Source organism: Phoxinus phoxinus (genome assembly GCF_949152265.1).
Source record: "Phoxinus phoxinus genome assembly, chromosome: 22".
In the NCBI taxonomy this organism is placed as follows: domain Eukaryota; kingdom Metazoa; phylum Chordata; class Actinopteri; order Cypriniformes; family Leuciscidae; genus Phoxinus; species Phoxinus phoxinus.
In genome coordinates, this window is record NC_136897.1 from 5,572,797 (window position 1) to 5,594,451 (window position 21,655).

A 21,655-nucleotide genomic window follows, 5' to 3' on the forward strand; every position below is an offset into this window, starting at 1 on the left:
GTGTGTGAGTGAGTGAGTGTGTGAGTGAGTGAGTGAGTGAGTGAGTGAGTGAGTGAGTGAGTGAGTGAGTGAGTGAGTGAGTGAGTGAGTGAGTGAGTGAGTAAAAAAAAAGTAAGAAAAAGTTTGTTACCATGTAATTATCTTGCTATGATATATATATATATATATATATATATATATATATATATATATATATATATATATATATATATATACTTGCTATATTTATACTTTCAACAACATTGCATTTATTTGATTGAAAATACAGTAAAAAGTATATTGTGTAATATTGTGAAATTATAAATTGTAATAATATAACGGTTTTCTATCTCAATATTAAAATGTAATATATTCCTGTCATTGCAACGCTAATTTTTCAGCAGCCATTACTTCAGTCTTTATCCTAATATGCTGACTTTGTGCTCAAGAAACATTTCTCATATTTGTCAATGTTGAAAACAGTTATCATTATTAATACTTTTGTGGAAACGTTTGGTAACACTTTGATGGTCCCCTATAGACATTCTGTTTAGTAATGTTGCAGCTGCATGCCAACTTATTCTCAGAGTATTAGTCGAGAACAAGTGGTAGAGTTAGTAGAATAAGTTGACATGAGCTTGACATAATCTGATCAGTCTAATCATATATATATATATATATATATGATCCAAGTTGTTTAAACTCATGGACAGTCTGAATGCAAGGAGCAAACTAAGAGCAGCCAACATTCTGTTCTTACACGAGTTTTTGTAATTTTTCCCCTTTTTTTCATGCTGGCCAGCATACAGTATGTCTCAGAAACCATTTGCTAAAAGGTCTGCGTTTGCTAAGGCTGTGGGAGAGTGGCTATTTGATCGATGTAAATACAATAACAACAAGACCTCTGGTTAGGTGAGTGTACTGAGCCACAATCATACAGTGGGATACATTTTGTGGACATGTTTTCTCATGGACGGAGAACAACAAGATAATGATATAATAACAGAAACACAACGTGTATCATCTCTCAGCACATAACCAGCACGGTTGGTCAAAAATAGTTTCGGAATGGTCTGTTGGTTTGGAACATAATAATGGACACTAAGAGAAGAGCTAATAAAGCTTCTAAACCTGAAACCCTCAGAACATGGATGTTCTCACTTACAAATGATGATTGAACAAGTTCTAAATCCGTCACAAATGGCAAGCCGTTGTTCAGAAGAGTCCAAACACAACTCGGTTATGCTGGTAATGATGAATATGCTCAGGAGTTTTTAACTCCAAACCATCAGGCAGTGCAGGCGAGATAAATAACCATCCAAAGCAAGACAAATGACTGAATTCCAAAGTCACTCCACAGTTTTCTGCTAGATAGAGTGTGCGGAAACCCAATTTCACCATATGAATACTTAGATCTGTCTTCTGTCTTCATATAGCTCCAGGCAGAGAGGTTAGTAAAATGTATTCTTTTCTATAGAGTGCTGCTCCTTTATTCAATCATAGATCCATTTTTTTTGTCCTCCTTGTACTCCCGGCACCGAGCACCTGATTGCAATAACGTGAGTGATAAATGGACCCAATGCTTTAGCACAGCAGATGTGCTATATGCAAGCGATAATCTGTTTTCATAAAAGAACTAGGCAGGGTTCTAATTTAGAGTAACTCCATGTTTGAAATTAGTTTATAAATCATGGAAAGTGCACTAGTCGGTTTAAGAACACTGAAAACATTTGTGCCATACTGTGGGTTTCGGTCGCTTTTGTGCGAGCACAGATATGCCCTGTGCTTTTGATAAGGACTGACTTTAGCTGTGTCCGAAATGACTTCCTACTACCAATATAGTCTGTTATATAGAATTTTAAAGAACAATTATATTCGCTATAGCCTCTAGTTCACTGTTTTATACCCATAATGCATGATGATTTATAGTGAATAACTGTTGTACAACTCGCTGAATGCTATATTGCCCATAATCCAATAATCATATAAATCAGTAATCATTCTCATATGCTGATGTGCTGCTCAAGAAACATTTTTCTTTTTATTATCAATATCCAAAACCGTTTTTGTTCTTTAAAATTTTGGAAACTGTGATTTACTATTCAAATGTTTGAGATAAGTAAGATTAAAATAATAATAATAATAATAAATAAATTGTACTTTTATTCTGCAAATATGTATTCAATTAATAAAGACTTTTATATTTTACAAAAGAAATATAATGAGAATGATTTACATTACCTTTAGTCATTACTATGACCGCTTCACCCAACGGTTCTATGTATCACTACACAACACCCCTAGCAACCGCTCTTAGCAACATTCATTGAAGAGTAGAGTATTGTAAGAGATCGAGAAAGCGAGTGTACCTGCATTTACAATAGCTAGACATAGCATTTTCCTTCAGGTCAGTCCTATATATATTCATAATAAAAAAAATCAGTTTGAATGTCCGCTGCGACATCTTGTCTTTTTAACAGTTTAGGGGTTTCCCCGTGCCTATAGTCATCTGTCAGTTGCGTCTGTCTGCAGTGATCACAAGTTTGAGTCCTTTCAATGTAAAAGTCTTCTCTACTGACTGACTCCCTCATAAAGACTATTGACTATTGACTATTAAAGATCTATTGACGAAATAATGTATACACTTCGGTCAGGGACTATTTTCTTCCAGCGGAAGGAAGGCTTTTAGTGATTTTACTTCATGAAAGTTGCATAGATAAATATTTTTCGGCTTTAATATTTGCATTGTGGGATAACCGTTTTATAAAAGCAATAAGGTACTCGAGGCTAGTGCTGTATCGTGAATAAGTCACGGCTGAAGGGGTTACTCCGCTTCGCGTCGTGCCTAACAACGCCCTTCAGCCGTGACTTATTCACGATACAGCATCGTGGGTTGGGTTCATCCATCTAAAAAAAGAAAATCTGAAATCCATTTCTTTTTTACCACTTCTGTATTGACAATCTACACCATCATATTTTGAGCCAATACCGGCTGAAAAACAGCTTGAACTATTAAATTGGCAAATAAAAATAAAGATTAAAAGAGTCTCCACGGGGACAACTTGCAATCATTTTCGCCATTTTACACAAGCTCTGTTTGGGGGCATTCTTCAAAGCACATTAAATCAGCCTCAGTAAACTGTCCTGACCGCGAGACTTTGGGGCAATCAATAATTCATGGTGCTTATTTTATACATGATTTAGAAACTGGTCAGGCAAGATGGCAGCTGGCCTCTGCGCTGAATTAAAATTCTGACTATCTTCTTCGAATTAACCGCCTTTATCCCAGATCGACTGTTACAGGTAATCTTAACTAGCAAGAGCTCTGGAAACCTCGGTCAAACGGACGAACCTGAATTCCATTCTGTAATGCCGTCGTGGGCAGAAGTGGTGATTTAGAACGGGTCTTTGGCAGCGGGCTGGAACTCGAGCATTGCCATTAATCGAATGACAGCGATGCTGTTTTTCTCTGCTGGGGAGGATTGATGTTCCCAGCGTGCTGTGTGGGGCTAATGAGCATGAGGGAGATGAGACGTAGGGGAAAAAGCAACATTAACAACACCAACAAATAGACAGTACGACCAACAGCTTCCAAACCCATCCATTAAGCACTAGTGAATATTTATGGTGCTGCCCAACGTCTTTTTTTCTTCTTCTGTTTTTGCTCTTTTATTCACTTTTTTTGTGGTTTTATACAGCCTTTCCAAACCAATGAAATTCAAAATTGTATTGCAAAACATTGCAATCTATTTTAAAATGTATAAAATCAAAATGGCAGCACTTTACAATAAGATTCATTAGTTAACATTAGTTAATGCATTAACTAACATGAACTAACAATAAGCAATACATTTGTTACTGTATGTGTTAATCTTTGTTAATGTTAATAAAAATAAAGCAGGTCATTGTTTGTTCATGTTAGTTCACAGTGCATTAACTAATGTTAACAAGATTTTTAATAAAGTATTAGTAAATGTTGAAATTAACCTTAACAAAGATTCATAAATGCTGTATAAGAGCAGTTCATTATTAGTTCATGCTAACTAATGTAGTTAACTAATGTTAACTAATGAACCTTATTGTAAAGTGTTACCAATAAAATAAAATACAATATAGTTTACTCTAATAGTCACCACTGATAACTCTATGCTCATTTGGACCTGTTAATTCCGAGGGAATGTTTACTGAGTCTCAAGGGTCTCAGTGTGTAGCTAATTCTATTTACACAAACCCGTCCTGATGAGTCATGTGACATTGAGTAAACCAATATAATGACTTCAGTCATGCCAATTTGCCACACAGATGAATGTGGGTGAGTGAGGAGATCTAGGAAATGTAATTAGCAGGTTGTTGCGGTTTCCTTTTCCTGTAAAAAAAAAAATGTCCCCCCTGAAATAACTTATTCATAATTAGTTACTTACAGAATACACAGCAAAAATCGACTAAGACGGGAGACCCTAATTAATATGATAATAACAATAAACTTTATGTTATATAGTGACATAAAAAAGCAGCTCAAAGTGCTGCATTTAAGATAAACAATGCATAGGAAAAAGGCAATAAAAACCCAAACAATAAAATAAAAGAGCAAAAGTCAACAAGCAAATGCTAATCTAAAATAATGTCTTAATTTGAGCTTTTAAAATACCATAAGTATGAGCTTCCCTAAGTTCAGGAGGAAGAGAATTCCAATGGATAGGAACACAATGAAAAATATCTGTCACATATCGATCTTAAGTTGGTTTGAGGAATAGCCAACAAGTTAGATTGTGAAGGGTTAGGTGGAGGCCGAGCGATCACAAAAGATGCCCAAGTGGTGATAAAAAGATATTAAAGAGAAAAGGGCCTAATACTGAGCCCTGAGGAACACCAGTGAGTACGAACCAATCTCAGACCTCTGACCACCCACAGAAATGAACTGGCAATGGTCAGTAAAATAAGATTTAACCCAGTTTAAGGCTGTACCCGAAACACCAAAAACACCTTCAAGCCGTGTAAGTAAAAGATATGACTTACAATCCAACTACAATTAATTGTAAAGAATCTAAATGCATACAGTCGGTTGAGTAACAATTTTAGATTACGTTTATTTTTCTTCACGCAATAGTGAATAGATGGTATGGTAACACTTTACAATAAGGTTAACAATGGTTAACAAGTTAATGCATCAAGTAACATCTTTGTTAATGTCCATTACTAATGTTCATTGTTAGTAATGTATATCAGTAAATTAAAATAACATTAACTAAGAATAATAAATGCTTAAATATTAAATGCATAAACGTTTAAGTAAACTAACAATTAAAAAAAAAATTTAATTGTTCGTTTATATGGAACCTTATTGTAAAGCGTTACCAATTTTATAAATTGTTCGCTCAAAAGATAGGTATTATTATCCAAGAGTCATAATAAGCCACATTCACTGTGTGAGAACTACAGTATCAGTTCAGACACTGAATACATCTTTTTATTTTATTTTTATTCTATTAAGAAAGAAAGTCATACAGGTTTTGAAAGACTTGGAGGTACAAGTGAAATACGGTCATTTCAATAGGAATCCACACAATCAGGAATTTCATGTGAGGGCCAGATACTTCCCACACAGACTTCGCATCAGGTTCAGTTGGTCATGCAATTACGCGGCGTTGATCAACAACAGATTTGAAAGTCTTGTGTGAGATGTGCTTCATACATCACTAGACTACTGACAACAGACAATGGACCTTTTTGAGGCTACGATTAAGGCTACAAACATTTGCTAGGACTCACAACCAAAAGTTCAAAAGAAATCCACACCAGACGGCATCTGAAGAGGCTTTTCTGGGGGTCAGTTGCATATCTGTCCTCGTGTAAATAAAATCTTTAACTTTCAGTCTGTAATGAAAGCAGATTGTGATAATAGCCTTCAGTCACATTCTCGTTCCACAAAACTTGACCCCTCATCACTGAGCTCTCAGACATAACAAATACTGATGAATATCAGCGTTTAAATGGATGCCTATCAGGGAAACGCTATGATATTGACTTAAATGTGCTTGTTAAGTAGGCGAAATTCTAACAGCTCTTTCATTTACTGAAGAGCTGGCACTGCGACTGAGAAAAACATGCCACTTATTTATTTTAAGACCTCTTCAAACCTCTATAATAACACTCAAATGAAAAGCCATTTTTAGTTGTGATTAAAGTGACTACACATTTAAAAAATAATAATAATAATAATTGAACGAAAATTGAAAGACGTGTTTATTACAGTGAAGAGACTTTGATTTTTCTTTCTTTGATTTTCATTTTTAAGCTAATTAATTGACTAAAAGTAGCATGTTGCACTGTCCAAAGAATGGGTTGCTCATATTCCAGAATCCAACGATATGCTTTGGAATTCTGTCAGGAGGCATTGGAATTCAGACCAATCCCACCGCAATTAACATAATTAACACTACTGCCATTTTAATACAGCTCCACACGTCAGGCCACAGGCAAGCTGCTCTCATGGAAGCTGCTATACATGCATAATTAATACGCCTTACCACATGCAATTAAATATGACTTCACACATGAAAGAAAATGTAACTGATGTATTCAATTAGATAATATGCACAAAGTAGTACAGCAAACGTGGAAAGGCCACAAAAATCACTCAAAATCACAGAGTGAGCTGCTCGGGGTGTGTGGGGACAGATAAAGGTTGTTGTCATTTGTTTTGTTCTTAATAAACATCCCTGGTCTTATTGTGTATGATTCATCGGTGCGTATTATTAATTTAAAAAATCTGTCTTTGTAATATCGTTGATCATCAAAGTGTAATCACTATCCTTTTTAGCCCTGCAAAAAAAAAAAAAAAAAAAAAGTCCCATCCTATATTTTTTTATTGTTGAATACTGTACTCAGAAAAAAACGTCTTATGGAATTATGGATTATGGAAGGACATGAGTTGAAAATGCCATGTCATGTTGACTTGATTTATTGATTTATAATAACTTTATATTAAACGTAAAAGTCAATTTGAGGTTGGAATTTATATATGTAATATAAAACATAAAAATTAGAGAGACAGGTTAAGTTGAGGAAGTAGTAAGTAGAATGTTTATATACAGTACATGTATGCATGTATGTATGCATATATATCTGTGTGTGTGTGTGTGTGTTTGTGTGTGTGTGTGTGTGTGTGTGTGTGTGTGTGTGTGTGTGTGTGTGTGTGTGGATGTATGGATGTATGTATGGATGTATGTATGTATACCAGCAGAGAACTAAAAACCTTTAAAGTTTGTTTCTGTGTTATTCTGTTATATGTTCACAACAAAACAAAAACCTGCCTGTGGCGACATCTTTGCATAACTCCAAAAACGTGCCAAAACATATCAATCACTGCAATTTCCAGCTGAAATGAACACTAGAGGCAGTAAAACACCAACAACTTTTATGACAAAATTATGATTACCTCAAAAAACGTTTACCATAGCACACGATTTGTAAACTAATAAAACGTTTGCATCACATTTTCTGATGTAGTAAACTTGCTCAATAACTCGCATGTGCAATGCGGAGTGCACAGGTTTCGTAAAGAACGAGTCACTATAAAAGAGATCTTGCAGAAGAAAGCTAAAACGGCATGGATGCTTCAGCACATTTGCTTTTGTTAACACTATCTGGTATGTTTAGGGTTTAATGTAGGCAGTACATTATTTTCAAACTCAAGAGCATTAACCTTTTTGCGCCACTCACCAGACATTTCAATTCAGAATGCCGTGATCATTTTCCAAAAATGTTGCCAAAGTATTATATATTATATATAACAAAAACAAATACTATATTAATTATACTAAAATAAAACTGTATCCCAAAAAAGACATCAGCTGCAATTTCTTAGGAATAGCCAGAAAGAGCAAAGAGCAAGGAACTCCAGATGAGATCCCCTCACTTCACCAGTGGCCGCTAGCACAGCTTTGGGCAAAGTCAGAGAAACCAAGAACTTTCCGAATGTGCAGTCAGCCGTCTCAAAGCAAGTCAGTGTCACCATGCCCACAAGATATGGACAAAGCATTTTAAGCCAGACGCATGCATAATTGACATGCTCAAAGGGTTTAGGGCTGTAAATGAAATACAATTATTATTTAATACAAGATAAGTGTCACAGAAGCCTCATGATAAATTTAGAGGGAGCGCTTATTAAGACCCTACCTTCACCGTCTGTCCTGCCTCAGGTCCGTCCTATTGGGAACAGAAGAAGATAATTAGTTGGGAATTCAGGAATACCTCTGTCAATAATTCAGCAGCATTTTAATTTCAAATGAATCGCTGCACTTTCACGTGACCATGTGAATGTCAAAGTGCCTCATTCCTGCTTTTTTCTTTCTTTTTTTTTCTCCACCTCTTTGGGTCTGTTAATGCTTTTGCATTAGAAACTTAAAATATGTTTTAAATAATTGAGTTTAAATAATTATTTCATTCAATATAAATGTATACTGTAGAATTAAAGTCAAGTCACCTTTATTTCAATTGCGTTTTTTTACAATACAGATTGTTTCACAGCAGCTTTACAGTGATAACAGGAAAATAATGCAACAAAGTTGTTTTTCCGAATGTACAGCAGATATAGAAGCAAATAGTGTCATTGTCCAGCTTAAGTAAGTTCAGTGTTGATTCATTTCTGTTGTAAAATAATAATAATAATAATTTAGTTCTGGAGAAACCAGTGGTCATCATCCAGCACAGTTCAGATCTCATACAATGGTGTCAATGCAGTAAATCACTAATATTGCTGAATATTAAGAATTAAAGTGGACATACAATTTTGCATTTTATGAAATGCAAGTGAAAATTTTACCTTTTACATGGCAAAAAAAATGTGATATCCCCCATTGTTTTTTTTGTTTTTTTTTGGTAAAAAGTTTAGATATTTGTTTAGTTCTCTCACTTTTCATTTTCACATGAGAATTAAACACCTCAGTTGCATCACCTTTTTGGAGAAAGAGATTTAACTGTAGAACAGCATTTTACTATTTTATGAAAGCAAGGAAATCTAATCTCATATCAACTCCCGCAGCAAAGGACATTGATTATTCTCTTTTGTCTGATAATCGGAATGCTTTTCTTTTGTTGGTTTTTGTCTTGAAATAGGAAACTGTTTGGGATTAACATTCAAAATGTATCTGTTAAAAAGTTTTTTAATTCATAAGTGACTTAGTGGTTTTATCAGAATTAGTTTTTTTGAAGAGCTACAGTATAAGAAAAGGCGACCCCAAAAGTTTTCGTATTCTTAGGAAACACTTAAACATGTACGAATGCGACTGCAATATGCATGAAGCCACATGTCAAACTCGGGTCCTGGAGGGCCACTGTCCTGCAGGAGTAGCTCAAATCAAGGCTGCGTTTACGCCCTTCCCTCGCTATCTTCCCTCCGTCTCAATCACTCGGATGTACGTCATTGCTTACAGTGCATGAGTGCCCATACTGCCGGAACCCTTGCGATGTGTTTAAATGGATCTCTCTAAGCCTGTGATGACGTGGAATCCGATTCGGACCTGATTTATTATTAGTTAAAGTTTCTAGTTATGATGTAAGGATAATCAAGTTTGTTCTGTTCAATAAGTGTTTATCTTGAAATATTACTTACAATATAACAGTTATTCTTATGTTAACTTTATAAAAAAAAAACAGTAAAGACTTCACTGCAAGCATGTGTGCCACAACCTGAAGGTGAACTTTTAATAATGATACTAAAAGGCCTTTTACTATCTATTAGATCACATATATAGTAGATTGTGTAGGACTTTTTTTTTGTTTTTGTAAGAGGTCTTAGAAATGTGCATATCAAATATGATACAGCAGGGCTTATAGGGTTAAGAAAAAAATATTTGGACACTTTTTAGGTTGTCAAATGTTAGTGAAACATGTTCAATGTGATTCTCCACACCTGTGTTTACTTTGCTAGGACACCTGTGTGAAATTGAGGAGAACTGACATCAAAAATCCAGCCCGATCTCATGAAAGTGTGTACGTACCTATGCAACAAATGTTATTTCTCGTGCCATTTATATGCCAAAAATAGTTTTTGCGTGCATATGAGACACAGTTTCCGCATGCATATGATACGCACTTTATGGCGTGTACGCACACACTCCCCACCCAGAATCCTACCCAAGGGTTTTCAGTGCGTAGCATATGCACGCAAAAAAAAAAAAAAACATTTTTGGCGTATAAATGGTAGGAGAAATCACATTCGTGGTATAGATAGGCACTTTCATGAGATCGTGTTGCAAAAATCACATTGACAACATGCAATGCAATGATATATTTACAATTTGAAAGACTATACATGCTAAATGTACCACAATGGACTTGTATTAGCTATATCCCATCATACCTGCATGGCGATGGTTAGGGAGGATGCCTGGAAGTGTTTCTCGATTCCATCGGCTACTCTCTGTGTGGTCATGAAGAGATCTGCCACCTCTTCAGGACGAAGATCCCGAAACCGCTCAACGACGCGAAGAGGACACACTAGAACATCTGTACGAGGAGCTTGTCAAGGGAAAAACATTTGAATCGAGAAAAATACACATTATCTACATCAACTCCCGGAAATATGAGATTTGAGAATAACTTAAATGAATATTCTGGGATACATTAAATTCCAGTTCTATAAAAAACAACTGTGACATGAGCTTTAACATTTCTGCTTCTACCTTCAATCCTTCCTTTAATCCTGCAGAATGTGTCGCACAATTGACTTCCCTTGAGATTGCATTACTTTAAATATGTTTTTTATTTGTTAAAGGAATATTCTGAGTTTGATACAAGTTAAGCTCAATCAAAAACACTTGTGGCATAATGTTAATGACCACAAAACGCTGTTTCTATGTGTCCCTTCATTTCTTTAAAAAAGCAAAAATTCTGAGTGAAACATTTACAATGGAAGTGAATAGGCCAATCTGTAAACACTAACCCATTCGCAGTTTCAAAAGTATAGCCACAAGATGGAAGTAATATGCATGTTAACATGATTGTATTGCTGTCTACTTCTCAATATGAAGTTATATCCAATTTTGCACTTTTGTTGCCAGCGTATTGCCTAAAACCATAAATTGGCTGTAAAAATTTAAAGAAAATTGTATCAAATAATACACAGAAAAGAAAAGCATGTGTTTTTGTGTGTCACATTTCAGTTTTGACATTCTGCAACAACAATAAAAGGCCCCATTCCCTTACATTTTGGTTTTTCATTTTTTTTCTTTGTGGTAATAAACATTATGCCACAAATGCTGTTGTTTGAGCTTAACTTGCATCGAACCCGGAATATTCCGTTAAGTTAGTAACGCAAAACATTCCTTTTAGCCTTTGTAACATTCACCTTTAACTGACAAAGTGTTTTCTAAAGTAATACAATGAAAAGGTATTGCAGAATTCGAAAATAACAAATCTCTTAACGCACAAGAAATGAAGACAAACATTACAGCGTGGCCAGCATCACCTAACTTAATCCAGACGGATGGAAAACTGAAAACTGACAAAACAGGGCTAGGCTGAACATATAAATGAAGAAAGGACCCTGATTTTTTCTGTCCCTGCCCTGAATACTAATAAAGTGAGATCTACAGCATACACACACTAATGTAAACCCCCCACACACAAACTCACATCCTTCTACACAAGCAAAATAAAGCAGACCCTCCGTGCCAGACAAATTATTGGAATATCAATGGTTCTGATGTTGGAGAGATAGGCCCAATTTGAATTGGAAATGGATGAATGATTCTGATAGGCATCAACACTCAAAAGAGAAAGCTCAGAAAGAGGAGTCCTCCTTCACAACCTCCCGGTTTGACTCCAAACATCTTTTATTAAAGAAGATTCATAACGTCTCATATCGTACGTCTAATTTTTTGATTGTTTTCTTCTTCCCAAATGCTCCGTTTATATTCTTCCTGTCCTTCAACCTTTGTAACGAATCAAAACATTTCACAGCAAATCAAATGCATCACTGATGTGTAATAACCTCACGATCAAAGAATGAGACTTCTGAATACTGCTAATACAAAGATGTCCTTGAAACTCTTAGCCAATCAGATTAAAGGACGAAAACAAACTGTTTTATAATGTTATATTAACATCAATAAAGACATTGCTTGCATTTCACCACTAATACTTACATCATGCAACAGATAAATGTTCATAAGTTAGTAGCATTCATTTTAGTTAGTTGCTTCCTAGTTTCTTTTTGCTTAAAGTTGGCATGAAATGAAAAAAAAATTAAAAATATATATTTTTAAATGCATAGTTTTAATCCCATTATGAACAGTTCACCCATGTAAATTATTTGTTTTGACCTCACAATTTTTAATCAAAGTGTCATAACTTCTCTATGAATTTTCCCATAATTTTTTTCTGTTTAAACCCAGCCTCTTTTTAAAAAAAATCGACCGCAAGCTCACATTCAGATCTTCCTCCATCCAATCAACAACCGAAGGACAGACCCAAGTCCCCGCCCTACATTTTTCCAATAATCCGTTTCACTTAGATACACCACAGAAGAAAAGATCTGTCGCTACTTTAGATATATTGCAAATTTTATAAGCATACAGTATAATACATGGCACACAGATAAAAAAAAATAAGTGAATTTTCAATTAGTTTGAACTTTTATTTATACTTTTTGGTGTTGAATAAAAAGTACGTTTTATAATACAGTACTTCCCATCGTTTCGTGCAACTCGATCGTCAACTTGAATGGAATTTTCCAGACTTCTCTCTGGTGACAAACTTCTCCAGTCATTTAGTTGTTAAACTCCGCTCCTTTCTTACAATCATTCATAACTCGACCTTCAGGTGAAACGACAGACTTTTCTCTGGTGACTTTTCCCATCACTTTTTTCTGCTTAAAACCAAGGCCCTTTTTTTTAAAAAATCGACTGCAAGCTCACATTCAGATCTACCTCCATCGAATCAACAACCGAAGGATAGAATCAAGTCCCCGCCCTACATTTAACTTGCATGTATGTCACTATACATAAGAAAAGATCTGTTGCCACTTCCATTTCATTGTGACTTTAAGCTTTTGTGAATTCCTGAGAGCTCAAAATCTGTAAATCAGAAAGGTTATTAAACAAGTCATTGTTGGTCATTGGTAATTGTTCAAAGAAATCTGAGCTTGGAAAAGTAAACAAACTCAATACATATTGCAGGAAACCAAGGGGTAACAGGTGGGACCCACACTCTTGAAGTAGACTTCTCTCTCTCTCTCTCTCTCGCTCTCGCTCTCGCTCTCTCTCTCTCTCTCTCTCTCTGAGATCAATAGTCATTTAGCTTTCCACAAACAGTCAGACATTTTTACAATCCCATTTTTATAAACTCTGCATGCCATTGAATTTCATGTTCCAATTTAAAAGAAAAAACTTGAATCATGCTGATATGAATGCTGCAGTGAATGGACCTCTTCAAACACATTTTTTTTCATACATTCATATACCAGTGTGGTGTCTGTTATATAACCATAAAAAGAGTATATTCTAAAAACACAACTTAAATACATTATTACAATTTAAATTCATTCTTACAGCCAGACAGAAATAGATCATACTGTCTCTTGCTGTTTGAAGGTCTATGAGTACATTAGGCCACTCATAGCAGTATGGGCACATCAGAACTGAATTCATCCCGGGAGTCTCCGCAAGAGGCACAAGAGATACGTTTTGGCTTTCATGTCCATGCTTGCTGGAATGTAATCAGATACTGTATTAACTGGTGTCTTTCTTCACAACATGGACTTCAACGCACGTGTCACTGGGGATGGGGAAAAAAATAGCTTTCATCTCTTTCTCTTCGCACATTTACAGTCCTTTTCTGATGCCTCTTTTCAAACATCTGCCCTTGAACCTTATTATTCTACTGAAACATTGACAGATCTACAAAAGAACTGCAGAATCTGCTAACCCCGCTAGACGTGCGGTGGGCAAACTGAGCAGCTGGGTAATGTGATTGGACAATAACCGCATAAAGAGGAAGGCATGCAAATAAATAAGGTAGAAAAACGGAGATGCCATTAGAAGCGAATCCCCAATTAGCTCTTGGAATCACATTTGGGAGCTATACAGTTAGCTGGAAATTAAAATGGCAGAAGCCATGGCAGGCAACAGGGTGAAATTTAATGCAACAATTAGCGCTTAGCACAGTGAACGTGACCTCTCTGATAGAGTAGAGCTCAGGATCCAGTTATGTGTTGTGAAGAGCGGGTCAGGAAGTCAATACAGTGCTAAATGTGACCAAGATGGAACACATGAAGTGTCCACCTCATCATTTCAGAGCAGTGCGATGAGCCGTCGATTAAAGGAACACTCCGACTTTTTGGGACTTTAGCCTATTCAACTTATCCCCCAGAGTTAGATAAGTCCATACATACCTTTTTCATCTCCGTGCGTGCTATAAGTCTGTTTGACGCACCCACCGCTAGCCTAGCTTAGCACAAAGACTGGATGTAAATGGTTGCAGCTAGCATACTAATCCAAATAAGTGACAAAATAAAGCAAACATTTTCCTATTTACATGTTGTGACTTGTATAGTCACAGAGTGTACAAAAAACAAAGTCACATGAGACACAGACATATTTTAACCATAAATACTGGGAACTATATTCTCTGAAGGCGAAGCACTGCTACTTGGGCGGAGTGATAACCGCAGCACCTGAGACGCGCCGTGGTGAGGAGCAGAGAGTTCGTTCAGAGCGCGTCTCAGTTGCTGCGGTTATCACTCCGCCCAAGCAGCAGTGCTTCGCCTTCAGAGAATATAGTTCCCAGTATTTATGGTTAAAATATGTCTGTGTCTCATGTGACTTTGTTTTTTTGTACACTCTGTGACTATACAAGTCACAACATGTAAATAGGAAAATGTTTGCGTTATTTTGTCACTTATTTGGATTAGTATGCTAGCTGCAACCATTTACATCCAGTCTTTGTGCTAAGCTAGGCTAGCGGTGGGTGCGTCAAACAGACTAATAGCACGCACGGAGATGAAAAAGGTATGTATGGACTTATCTAACTCTGGGGAATAAGTTGAATAGGCTAAAGTCCCAAAAAGTCGGAGTGTTCCTTTAACAGAGGGACTCTGCAGCCTTGGACTTTGCATGCGCTGTTTTTCTCTCATTGACTGCAAAGTGTGTCAAATTATAGTTTTCTTGTGTGATCGCTTTTTTTTAAACCCGAAAATAAAGATAAAGCTTAACGATAAAAGGTGCGAGAGGTAGAGATATTTTCTCGTTCTTTTTTGCTTTCTATTTTCCCTCCAGCTCAAGTTGACGCTTAATAGGACTATTTTGGACGCACAAAAAAGCAGGACACGAACTGAGCGATACAGACAGTCTTTTAGCCTGTGATGAACTCAGCGGGGGGAAATGAATCAAACTGCCTTCATACGCTTCACACCCTAACTGCAAGTCTGTCAGAACAAAGAGATCTCGCACACAGCTACTAATCCAGCCTGTCTGCCTTATTACAGGCCGCCTAAACCGGCCAAAACATGCCAGCCGCCCGCTAGAGTGACAGATCTGCTGGCAAAGGGCTTTTTTTAGCAAAACATCTTTTTCAGCATTTCAAAGATGCCAAAAAAAAAAAAAAGAAAAAAAGAGAGAGACAGCGAGATAGAACAGAATTAATGTCACTCTGCTATTTATCAACCTTCCAAACCGGCTCTTCAATTTGCCAATTGAACCTCATCATTTTGTGTTGTCCCCATTGCAAAAACAGTCATTGCAGACAAATGGCTTTTTAATTGCAGTACGAATCCCTGCAATCACAAGATCCTAACTTTTATGACATCAATCATCTAAACATTTTAATATAAGCTCTGACTAATTCAAAAGCCTGGCGTGGTCATTATATTTTATGTGCCGTTCGCATCATACAGTTGCGTTTACCCTCTGCACAGATGCAAACACAAGCACACAAACAGCAATTAAACCTATAAAAAAATGAACCAGGGCAATTAAACAGCACGCCAGGCAAAAGAGAGAGAGGCGGTTTATGTTCTGGCAGGAGCGTAGATCGCATTTCAACTCGGGGGGTGGAATTAGTTTCACAGTTTTGATTAAAATATTGACAATTTGACATTTTCCTGAAATTGGGGGGAAATTGTTTATCTACTCCCCGTGTATTGGAGAGAGGTTGCGAAGGGTTTCAAATAACAAGAACATTTGACAAATGTTAAGTCAACAGGTCATTATCACAAAATATATCAAGATTATGATCAGGGGCCTGACGAGAAATCCTCTAAAGGATTTATTTCACAATAATGCCTGTCTGACTTTAAACTATTCTGCTTATTATACAGCTACTTAACAGATATATGGACATTAAATATTGATATGAGCTGAAATTGTTTTTCTGTGTCAGAAGAAAGGGACCGTTCAAACAAACAAGACTTACTTTCTTCTGTGCAAAACATTATATTATTTTAGTATATTATTTTAGCAGACAGACAGACTGATTTAAGATGTTTTTCTCTTTCAATTTAAAAAAAAAATCAGCATATTTACTATAGATTTGCTAAATTTTTGAGGAAAACTTGATATCATTGCATATTAGCCAATAGCATTTGAGCACACTAAATTATATAGCTACACAACATCAAAGGTTTTTAAGCTACAACATGCACCAGGCTTTAATAGTCAAAATTCTGGCTTTTGGAACTATAAGCGAAATTGCCTTAATCCGCAAAACAAATTCCTTCACGTTCTGATAGCTAATCCAAAAGGAACCATCATTCTATGTCATAAATGATCTCCCAATACGCCACTTCGCAAGGGAACAGGGGCGTGCAAGGTGACAGGAAACTTTTGCTATCTAATAAAACATTATAATTTGTGAGAGCACACATGGGACACATCTGCATATATCAGGATTATTAGGAAAGGTGACAAAAGCTCACTAGCGTTCAGCCGTCAGAGAGTAGGTAATGCCGCGGGCTAGATATCACCGCTTGCCTGAAAATACAGCATCCGGAAATTCAAGGTGGATTTTTTGAGGCTCTGATCCATGAACTTGCTCATCATCGCTCTACACACCTTGCTGCACCTTCAGGTTAATGGCAGTATTCACACACAGGTTCATTCACGTGTCTCTGTCCTATTACGCTGTGACAGACGGTCTCTCTGCGGCCTGCAGGATCATCCTTCACACTTGATTAGCAAGGCAAATAGGCAGGAACGGGAGCGTATCATGGGAGAGAGACTTCACATGTGACACCTTCAAATGGACGCCAACCCCAGGGAGAGTTTTATATGAACACAACCCGTTGTCCTGTGACACACAGGATGACGGGAAAGCAATAATTAGGAAAGGTTATCAATGTGATGACAGGAAATGACTAATCTCAACAGTCCTGAAGGCTGAAGAGAATAGTTAGCAGATTCTTACAAACTGTTTAGTGAAACAAAAATGTTCATGACACCAGCTGGATCCCAAATGAATGGCCACAAATGACAGGGAAATTAATATATGAATATATAACTGACAATAATGAAACCCGCCGCTTCAGTGCAATTGACCTATGGCTAATCCACGCCCCGTTTTCTAATGTTAGGCTAACGTTAGCCTAACGTTACGTTACAGATGTTAAAGGTAACGTTAAAGACTTTTCTTAGAACAGATGTAGACATTCTTGTTTAATTTATCCACGTTTAGTTGGTGTTGGTCTACCGCATTTATAACTTAATCCAGAGCAGGCTTGGGAAAGGGTAAAAAATACACACCGTCGCCCAGCCTCTCGGGATACCTAGTGTCAGAGTTGTATGTACCCCATGCACACCGTTTGACCATTTTAAACTTAAAATGACAAGAAAATACATATAAAAACTAATGAAAACTGACTAACTGCAATGCATTTCAATGAACGTGAAAGCAGAGAATGTCCGAGTGTATTGGGTTAGCTAAGCACAATGTGATTGGCTCATCGCGTTTGGGGGCGTGGCTTAGCCATAGGTCAATTGGTAAAAGATACTCAATTTGAGGTAGATATCAAATACTTTAAATACTAATAAATTATAAAATTGTCAAAGTTACGTTTCATTAAAAACACAAAGTTGTTTTTTATGTTTTTGAAAGAAGTTTACACTTTATTTGGCTACTGGTTACATTTTGCATGTAGTGATTGTACTAATAACTTTAAATTAGGCTATGCATAATAACATCCAACTAACCCTAAACCAAACCTCAATCCTAACCCTTACCCTATAGTAAGTACATGTAGTTAATTATTATTACACAGTACTTAAATGCAGAATTACATAACACATTCTCACCCCAAAACGTCACATACTGACGGGTCTTGACCATACGGCAACATACGACGAAAAGGGTACCCTTTAACGTCCATATGTGACGATTTGGGATATGGGTAGGTTTAGGTATGCGTTAGGGTACCGCTTATGTCTGCGCCTCATATTGACGTTATAGGGGAACCCTTTTCGTCGTATGTTGACGTATGGTCAAGACCCGTCAGTATGTGACGTTTTGGGGTGAGACCGGGCTGAATTACACTGTAACACAGACACCTTAAAGTAAAGTGTAACCCTTTATTTTAGGGTGTCCTTGTTACAGTGTAAATATACAATTTAGAAGTGCGTAATATCAATGAACAACATGTACTTTAGGGTACAAATTTGTGAGCAGTAGTGTGTTTGAGAAATATGTCAGGAAACAAAATGCCAAGAATCCAAGTTTGCCAAGAAACCACAAACAAAATACTTATGTTATGAAAACCGATTCACTTTAAAGTTTATATATTATTTATACTGTTATATTTTGTGATTTACAATATATACATTTTGTCCCTGAACTTGAAAATGAAAGTATCTCTATTGAAAGAAATCTCTGTTGTATTACTGTCTTCATGGTAACAGCACACACATGAGCTATTCTAACACCATTCCTTTTTTTTTTAATTAGTAAACTAATCTCAGTTTCATTAGGCTTGTCATTTTACTACATCTAACATAAGCTATTTTTAAATGCATGGCCATATTTAATGAATAACAATAATTGTAACTATTTTGTAACTTCAATTAAGGAATGACACAATTAACAGGTCAGAAGTTAACATTAGTTATTTATAAATATACATTTATATACTGTATGTATATATATATACACACACAGGTGAAACTCTAAAAATTAGAATATTGGTGCAAAAGTTAATTTATTTCAGTAATTCAACGTACAAACAGCAACATAAAATGTCTCGGGATCTCGGCCCTGCCCTGCTTCATAAGGAAAAATTGTTCCGGGTAATTTCGGTGGAAACGCTGCAATAGTGACACTAATAAAACTTTAATACATTAGGACATCCATGAACACGACTTCTGCCCGAGTTTGTCGGATTCCATCAGCTGTGGAGGTGTTTTGAATAAGCGCCTCTAGTGGCGAATCTTACCTACTGTGCCCTTAAATCTACTCTGCTTTACAATTTGCCTAAATGTGGCTCAATTGTAGCCTGGGAAAACCCTGACGAACTTCCGGCAAATTTGAGATTTGCTCTGCAAGTCCATCTGGCCAAGAGCCCATTCAAGCCCATTTCCAATTTTTCCAAATCGAGGCACCAATCACAAACGTTGAGGTGGGCTTTACACGATGACGATCGCTCTGATTGGTTTTAGGTCTATCCAATTGCGCCCAGAGGCATTTGAGCGTCGTCCGTGTGTGACGCCCCTTTGGAAACGGACTGTGAATGAACCTTTCCCAGACCCACTCTCGGTTACAACTGAGAAGAGTCTGGTGTCAACCAGGCTAGTTAGATTGATCATCAGGTCTTGAAGTCATTGCTTCTAATATAGCTTTGTACAATTTAGTTTGAAAGTTCTCATCTAAAGTAAGCTGTTAATAATGCTAATGATGTGTCAAAGCTTCAAAAAAATACAGGAGAGTTTATGAAGCTGTTTTTACCGGGTGATGTTTAATGTGCTTTTCTTTGTTTTTGTTTCTGTCAACACCCCATCTTCAGTTTAGACTTCACAGTGGGCTCTAAACCTGAATTCCCATCAGGACACTGAGTGGCAGTGAAACAGCGGGCGCTGGCGTGATGAAGACTGGCATCAGCGGGCCAGTTAGCGCTGATATACCGACAGTCGCACCAAGACAATATGGAAGACGTGCAGAAAACAGATCTCCGCAACCCATCACGCTCCGTTCAGAGGAACAAAGCCGTGTTTCAGCATCCCGGCTGTGTGGCAGGAACAAAACGTCGAAACCATTTTAACATCCAGCCTGGATCATACATCATCTGGAGATGTACAGAAGGAACGGCGAGGCCGAGGGAAAATCATGCATCTCATTTTGACAGATTCAGTCGTTTGTAAGGCATTTAAAAGCATCTGCTTTCCATTTGAAAGATTCAAAAGAGGACGCTCGCGTCTTTGCGCAAGGGCACAGATCCATGTCCTTTCATTTCTCCAAGAGAACAGCTCTCTTGACTGACTGCTCTCATTTCCCTCTGCCAGCACTTAAAAAAATGAAATAAATAAATGCTTTGTACAATGAATGATCCATCAAGGTGGCATTTGTCTTATGATTGCATTTGTGTTTGGAAAGAGCATATACTCACAACATTTTCCATGCAAGGTGGAAAACAAGCCGACAATTAGGATGTGATTTATTGTCTTTCTAAAACAATCAAGGCTAGCCCGCAATAACGGTGCCTAAAATGAGGGCCTTGTGATGAAATATTCAAGAGAGATGTTTCCACGCCGTGATATATTGCAAAGGATATCACTCACCCAAACGCACACCTGAAGGATAAATAAACAGACGGCCAATGGTTGAAATTATGTGTGCATGACTTCATATTTGCTCCATAAAACTGACATGAGCTTTTTAAATACGGTTCAGATTTACAGCAGGCGTTCCAGTGAAGCGTCCAGCTCAGAAGCCTTTCATGAAGTTACACATCCTGGATGTTTTCGCTATAAACCTATCCTCTGAGCTTTTACTGGAAGTCCTGCCTGAATGCACTTGTAGTTTTGGCCTTTTTACTACTTTTATTTATAAGGATTGTGATTGAAAGAACATAGAAAAGGGGGAAATGAGAAAGGATGTGTCGGAAGCTGAATTCAAACCCACGTGGCCCACAATAGCACCATGGCTAAATACTGTATATTGTGGCATGTGGGCTAATCACTAGGCCTTGTCACTGACAGAACAAGTTTTTGTTACTGTAAATATATATATATATAGGGGGCGTTTTCTCAGAGGATGCAAAGGAAGGCAGTACCTCCTCAAAAAATTGGATGAGAAAATAATCTATATTACAAAAATTTTTAAAAGCTGAAATATTACAAAATATGATATTAAAAAGGGTATCAATTGCTCGGTTTTTTAAATCGGTTTTGTTTTGTATTCATTTAATATTTGATAAAATATTAAGACTTATTTTCAGAGTAAATTTCATTGTATTTATTTTAGAGTAAATGCATAACATGACTATTGACTTTTAGTAAAAATATTAAATTTTAGGCCAAAATTTCGATCTGATCAAAATTTTAGATTTGAATCACAATATATTTTAAGATTTCATTCCGTCAGCATGTCACAAAAGTGTTTAATGTCAACTACACATAAATCGTACACAATTGTGTGAGGTTTATGCTTAATTTTTTTTTATGAATTAGGTTAAAAAAAAAACAATACAAAAATGGTA

The 21,655-nt window shown here is 36.6% G+C and overlaps 1 protein-coding gene across 2 annotated transcripts in view; it reads right to left on the minus strand.

Annotated features, from left to right (window-relative positions):
• Window positions 1-21,655, minus strand: part of fhit (fragile histidine triad diadenosine triphosphatase) — a 336,035-nt gene that overhangs the window by 71,370 nt on the left and 243,010 nt on the right. For both annotated transcript variants that reach the window (XM_079597960.1, XM_079597961.1), the window contains exons 4-5: window positions 10,343-10,488; window positions 8,158-8,187 (exon numbers count right to left, since the gene is read on the minus strand). In XM_079597960.1, coding sequence (XP_079454086.1) covers window positions 8,158-8,187; window positions 10,343-10,488 — 176 coding nt within the window. The remainder of the gene's footprint in view (window positions 1-8,157; window positions 8,188-10,342; window positions 10,489-21,655) is intronic.